At 44.1% G+C, this 6,394-nt stretch overlaps 2 protein-coding genes across 2 annotated transcripts; both read right to left on the bottom strand.

The window, feature by feature from the left end:
• Nucleotides 1-202: 202 nt before the first annotated feature.
• On the bottom strand, nucleotides 203-817 carry LOC135222440 (uncharacterized). The gene is made up of 2 exons (XM_064260526.1): nucleotides 555-817; nucleotides 203-464 (listed from the first exon to the last, which is right to left on the bottom strand). The coding sequence occupies exons 1-2, from the start codon at nucleotides 815-817 to the stop codon at nucleotides 203-205; spliced, it is 525 nt and encodes a 174-aa protein (XP_064116596.1).
• A 1,590-nt stretch (nucleotides 818-2,407) lies between these two features.
• On the bottom strand, nucleotides 2,408-4,018 carry LOC135222441 (uncharacterized). Its single transcript, XM_064260527.1, has 2 exons — nucleotides 3,224-4,018; nucleotides 2,408-3,139 (listed from the first exon to the last, which is right to left on the bottom strand). The coding sequence occupies exons 1-2, from the start codon at nucleotides 4,016-4,018 to the stop codon at nucleotides 2,408-2,410; spliced, it is 1,527 nt and encodes a 508-aa protein (XP_064116597.1).
• Nucleotides 4,019-6,394: the final 2,376 nt, after the last annotated feature.

A 6,394-nucleotide genomic window follows, 5' to 3' on the forward strand; every position in this document is an offset into this window, starting at 1 on the left:
AAATCATATGATTTACAAAAAAAAATATATATATAGGATGCACAACTAATATTTCATTTCATACTACAATACGTGAATAGAACATGAATAAACCAAGCTTAAAGAACGAACATTAAAACGATAAACACAACAAAAATAAAAATGAGTTTGACAAACAGATATGAACTAGAAATATCAATGTCATATAGTGTCTGGATAATATCTATAACACTTGATCTTCTTTTGGAATTAAGAGTACGAGCTTGGTCACTGGTCTGTGCAGTTCAGAAGATTGGGTTCGAAGTTTGACGCTTCTCACAACACCTCTGGAGTCTGGCAGTACCTCTGTTACACGTGCTAGTGGCCAGTGAAGTCTTGGCGTGTTCTCGTCCTTCAGGAGCACGATGTCACCTTCCCGTGTATTTCGTTGTTGTTTGTTCCATTTGGGGCGTTGCTGCAGGCTGACTATGTACTCCCTTTTCCATCTGCTCAAGAACAAGTCCGACAAATATTGTACTCAACGCCACCTTTTTCTCGAGTACACATATTCTGGTTGCGAAGGTCCCGGTATTAACCTCTTGGGTGACTTCATGTGGAGGATCTGACTCGGACTTAGCGGTTCCATGTCGTCAGGATCATCAGAACAGGTCGTGATCGGTCTTGAGTTCACAATATATTCTACCTCGCAGAGAAGCGTGCGGAATGATTCGTCATCAAGGCGATTCCTGTGGTTGTAGAATAGCGCAGATAGAACTTTCCGAATGGTACGGATCTGGCGCTCCCATACGCCGCCCATGTGCGATGCCATAGGTGGGTTGAGTTTCCAGTCGATATTCATGTAGAGTAGTTTGTTTGGATTTTGTTTTGGTTCAGATCTAACCAAGCCTTGTTCAGTTCATTCCGCCTGTTCCGATGAAGTTAGACCCGTTGTCGCATCGGATTTCTTGTACCGTACCTCTGCGGGCTATGAAGCGTTGCAAGCAGTGAATAAAGGAATCTTTTTCGAGACTGTTAGCAGCTTCCAGATGAATGGAGCGACTGACAAGACAGGTGAATATGACGCCGTAACGTTTGAGCTCCTTGCGTCCCTCTTTTATAATGAACGGCCCGAAGAAGTCTATGCCTGTGAATGTAAATGGTGGAGCTGGCTCGAGACGATCTTGAGGTAAGTCCGGGTACAATTTTTTTGCTCTTTTTTGGCATGGCTTTCTTATTTTTCTGCACGTTATGCATTTGTGGAGTTGACGTCGGACAGCAGAGTTGATTGAAACAATCCAAAAGCGTTCTCTAATTGCTGCAATGGTGTGATTTCTACCAGCATCCCCGGACCGAGTTTCTCATGAGTATCTCGTACGATTAGAGTCATGACGTGCGAGTGTTGTGGCAGTAGCATTGGATGTTTCACGTCAGAGTCCATTGCGGCTTTCGAGAGGCGTCCTCCCACTCACAGAGTTCCGTCGATGAGCACTGGGTCGAGACGGAATATCTTACTTGTTTTTGGTTGTGAGTGTTCTCTCTTGTCATCTTTCATGGTTGTTTTCTTGAGATTCTCGACCTCGTTTGCAAAGGTGATCTTTTGTATAAAGCAAACTATTGACTTTTCAGCCTTTTGCATGATCTGTGTGGTCCTTAAATTTATAGTTTGTTCTTTGTTTTGTAAGAAAGCCAAAAATGCTATGAATACTGCTATTGCTCTCTTCAGTCTCTCCCACCTGGAGAAACTGGGTGACTTAAAGACATAAACGGTGAGCCTTCTTCTGATGTAGCAGTAGTAGCTAAAGACATAACGTCGTCTTCTATAACCTGTGGTTCGCTGATAGGATGCATCTTTGCAGGGCATTCTGAAGCCGGCATATTCAAGAAATCCGGACCTTCCAGCCAATGAGTCATGTCTGAAGATATCACAGAACCTACTCCACGTGATGCAACGTCTGCTGGGTTCAAATCAGTGCTAACATACTTCCACTGGTTAGCGTTGCTGAAGTCTCTTATTTGACGGACTCTGTTGGCCACAAACACTGGAAAACGCTTTCTCTCAGCTCTGATGTAATAAAGGACTGTTGTTGAATCTGTGTAATAGCAGATTTCGTTGAGATGGAGATCAAGCTCAAGGGTCATTTTCTGTACTAAATTTACAGCTACAGCAGCAGCTGTGAGTTCAAGCCGTGGGATAGATGTTGCTTTCAATGGAGCAACCCTTGCTTTTCCGATGAGAAATGAAGTTTTTGAACATCCACCCTCGTTTGAGGTTAGGTATGCAACAGCGCCATACCCAGATGCACTGGCATCTGAGAAAACGTGCATCTGAAACGCTGTATCTTTTGCTTGCTTTGGTAACTTTAGACATCTCGGGATTGTTATCTTCTGAAAGTTCGGGGCTTCGCTAATCCATTGTTTGAAACGTCGCTGGTGATCATCAGGCACTTCGTCATCCCAGGTGAGAGTGGTTTCTTTGCAGAGGTCTTGTAGTATTGCTTTGCCGGCAGCACAAATGGAGCATGGAGCGCAAAACCAAGGGGGTCATAGATGGATGGATACTATGGAGATAATGGCCTCTTCTTGTCAGCGGTTTGTCTGGCAACAACACTGAGAAGCCAAATGTGTCTGTTTCGACGACCCAAAGTATTCCGAGGGCGTGCTCTGTAGGCAGGGGGTCATAATTGATGTCTCTTGTCTTTAACTCTTTGGATCGATCGTCAGCTGGGATGGTGTTTATGACAGAGACGTCATTACTAGTATATTTACACAGTTTGAATCCACAGCCCCCGCAGGCGGCAGTCAGTTCAGCAATCAGAGAACTGGCTTCGTTGGCATTCGGTACAGACTTTAGACAGTCATCGACGTAGAAGTTCCGCTTAATTGTATGGGCGACTTCTGAACTTAAGTTGTTTCCTTCATCTGCGACACGTCTAAGTGCGTAGTTGGCGATACTTGGTGAGCTCACTGCGCCGAACAGGTGTACCTTCATCCAGTACTCTTCGAGTTCCTTTGATATGTCACCGTTCGGCCACCAGAGGAATCTGAGATGGTTGTATTGGTGTTTGGGTACTTTCACTTGGTAGAACATAGACTCCACGTCACAAGTGAAGGCTACCTGGTGTTCTCTGAATCTGGTTAGAACACCTATCAGAGAATTGGTGAGATCAGGCCCTTGCAGCAACTGATCGTTTAAGGATATTCCATTGAATTTAGCACTACAGTTAAACACCACTCTAATTTTATCCGGTTTTCTTTAATTGTATACTCCATGATGTGGCAGGTACCACACATGTCCAGATTTGGCTGTGAGCAGGGAGTCTGGGATATGTTCAGCATAGTCATTCTGGAGTATTTTGTCAATGAAGTTGACGTAGTCAGAGTAGTACTTGGGATCCTTTTGCATTTTCTTCTTTTGATAGAGTGCTCGTTTGATTGCAAGGATCTTATTATTTGGCACCATTAAGTTCTGATTCCTGAAAGGGAGAGGGATCTCAAAGTGACCATCTTTGAACACGACATTGCTTTCGGCCTTCTTCATGAATGTAGTATCCTCTGGAGACAATCCTCTCTCTCCAGGATACCTTGCTACCCGGCTATCAATAAAGTCACTTTTCAGAATATTCAGTATTCTGTTTGGGGAGAGAATTTCAGTAGCCTGCTCAATGTCCTCGGTCACAATGCGATTACTGTTTACCCGATGTGTAGGCGTTACGCTGTTGTCTTCTACCGGGGAGCTGACTGTCCATCCATGACGATACTGCAGAGCGAATGGGCCTTTGCCGTCTGTTGATATGATTTTCAGAGGCTCCATTGCTATTGGGCAATTACTGCCAATCAGTAGACCGATGTCTATTTCTGGCATTACTTCAGGAATCGATTTTGCCACGTCGTGAAGATATGGCCAGCGTCGTAACAGTTCTGGACGTGGTATTTGATCATTGCTCACTGGAATTTCTTGTCTGGAATACGTTTTTGGAAGCAGTATACCATTCTGGCCGTTTATATCACTGACGACGAGATCCTGGACAAGGTAGCTTTTGACTATGCTCTCCCCATGCATAATTTTCAGACGGAGATTGTTTGAACACGAAAGCTTGCAAGTCGTCTTTCAGTTCTTCTGATAGAAGCACCCTGTGCTTCCTGGGTCATAGAGGGCGTAGGTGAGAACTTCTCGGTTGGTTCCCCTCTGTTTTATACGAACAGGTAGTATTGCTTGAAGAACCATTGAGGAACCATGAGAAATAACGTTGCTGGTAGCTGTATCTGGAGGGTTTTGGCTGGATTCCTCTGTACGGTTTTGAGAATATGAAGATCTGTCAGAGTAGTCTGACCTCCAAGGTAGTTTGAAGCCATCTATATGCATGGCCGTAGGATGACCTTTGCCACATTTGTGACATTTTCGCTTGTTCATGCACTCCTTCGATGTATGATTCAGATCGTAGAAAACTGAAGCATCTAACGCTGCTCTATAATAAACTTTCTTTTCTCTTCGAGAGATTTCTGCCTGAAATCTGCACAGTTATCCAGATCGTGATTTTTGCCGCAGTAAAAACAGGAGGGTGACCCAAAACCACGAGTTCTACTTTGGCTCTCACGATTAACTTGCATAGCAAATACAGACTCTGTTGGTTTCCCTTTTGATGGTTTACTAGAATTCAGTTCTCTATGCATTGCTTCTTTGCCGAACACTGGGTCATTGACACACTCTGCAGTGTTAATAACAAACTGGACAATGTCACCAAAGCACGAAGACCTGTTCTCGAGGAGTCTGCGGTTTGTGGCTTTTTCGCGCCATTTATTCTGGAGATAACGTTGCAATTTCTGGACCGCCACCTGCAGGTTCGGCGCATGATCAAGAACAGCTAGGTGAGTAAGTGTTTGCATGGCGCTGAAGCATTTTAGCAAGTAATGCGAATATCTTTTCAGACATTTCCCTTCGTCTGGTTTTATCGGCTTCCACTCGTTTAGTTGTTTCAAGTATGCCAGGGATACTTTATAGGGATCACCATACTCTTGTTGTAGCAACTGTCTTCCCTGACTATAACCTTGGTCTGCCTGCATGTATATACAGCTGCTGATGAGGTCCTTAGGTTCACCGTCGGTATGCTGTAGAAGGTAGTAAAGTCTGTCACTGCTACTGGCTGTTCTAGAGGAGATCCTGGTGTCAAACGCCAGTATGAAGTCACTGTATTCCAGAGGATCACCGGTAAACTTGGGAACTTCCGGTGCAGGCAAAGCTAGAGCTGTGGCAATACCACTAATCTGTTGCTGTATGGTGTTAACTGGAGGCGAATTAGGCAGTGGACCAAAGTTACTGTTCACAGGTGTATTTACAGGCGGATACGTATACTGTTCTTGATTTGGAAACGTTGATGACGTGGCATTCGAAGCGTTGACCGGAGGTGCATGAGTGTTAGTACCAGTCTCTGAAGAATTTCTGGGAACAAATTCTTGTGTAGTGCTGGGATTTAGACTGGGTAAGCTGGCACTATTTTCCTGGGTGACAGGAAGTATAACCTGGTTATCCATATTGCCGCCGTTAGCACCTTCACTCACACAAATTCCAGGGGCAGCTACACTAGGTCCAGCGACAATAACATTCACGTCCTGATGGTTGGCTCGTTGCACAATAATGCTGGTATGTGTCTCATTGTCCTTGTTACCAACATTGTCATCGCCAATGTCATTTTCGGTTTCTGCAAAAACACGTGCTTTTGCTCGAATCTTGGCTATTTCGATATCCAATAGAATCTCTTCTGTCTTTGCCTCCTGTTCCTTTTTCTTTGTCACAAGTTCTTTTTCGGCAAGCAACTCGGCGAGGCGTGCTTTGGCTCGCACCTTTTCGGACATGGCCGATTTGCCAGAAGGAAGAGAAGTAGGCCGTTGGGAAGAACGTTTTGAACCAGATCGGCTTAAAAGACTCTTCAGGTCTTCTTCAAGTCGTTTTTCGTTTATGGCTATCCATTCACCAGTATGGTTTCGGAATTGCAGAATGCTAATTTCCTTGGTCTCATATCTGGACAATTCCTGGTCTTGCTCCAATTCATCTGAGATATTATCCATAACACAATTAAAGTTTTTTTTGTACTTATCGAAAGCTTCGTTATATTCCTCTAGACACATTTTCACCAAGTGCAGGTTGTCAGGATTTGACATGAGGCCTGTGAGTTCATTGCGTTTTTTCGTTACGTTGGCAAGTGATGATCTCAATTTATTTTTCAATGTTCGAATATCAACTGTCGTACCCGAGTTTTCGACGGGAGCAGTATTCTGGACAGCCTCATCAGACTCCTCCATCTTGTCTGTAGTTGTTTATAACAGGCAGTAATTCCACTTCTTAAGGCTCACGTATAAGAGTTATAATAGCGAGAGTCGTTATGGTAGTTTAACAATTTAATTGAACGATGTTAATGCACTGTTCTTCTATTGCTTAACG

This window comes from Macrobrachium nipponense, chromosome 3, assembly GCF_015104395.2.
Source record: "Macrobrachium nipponense isolate FS-2020 chromosome 3, ASM1510439v2, whole genome shotgun sequence".
Lineage (NCBI taxonomy): Eukaryota > Metazoa > Arthropoda > Malacostraca > Decapoda > Palaemonidae > Macrobrachium > Macrobrachium nipponense.

Bases quoted from the DNA above. Each gene is read 5' to 3' on its own strand.
- LOC135222440 (XM_064260526.1), bottom strand. From the start codon at position 817: ATGAATATCGACTGGAAACTCAACCCACCTATGGCATCGCACATGGGC. The intron at 465-554 runs GTTAATACCGGG...GTTCTTGAGCAG, and splicing joins CACATGAAGTCACCCAAGAG to ATGGAAAAGGGAGTACATAG.
- LOC135222441 (XM_064260527.1), bottom strand. From the start codon at position 4,018: ATGCATGGGGAGAGCATAGTCAAAAGCTACCTTGTCCAGGATCTCGTC. The intron at 3,140-3,223 runs GTATACAATTAA...TTAAACGATCAG, and splicing joins GGTACCTGCCACATCATGGA to TTGCTGCAAGGGCCTGATCT.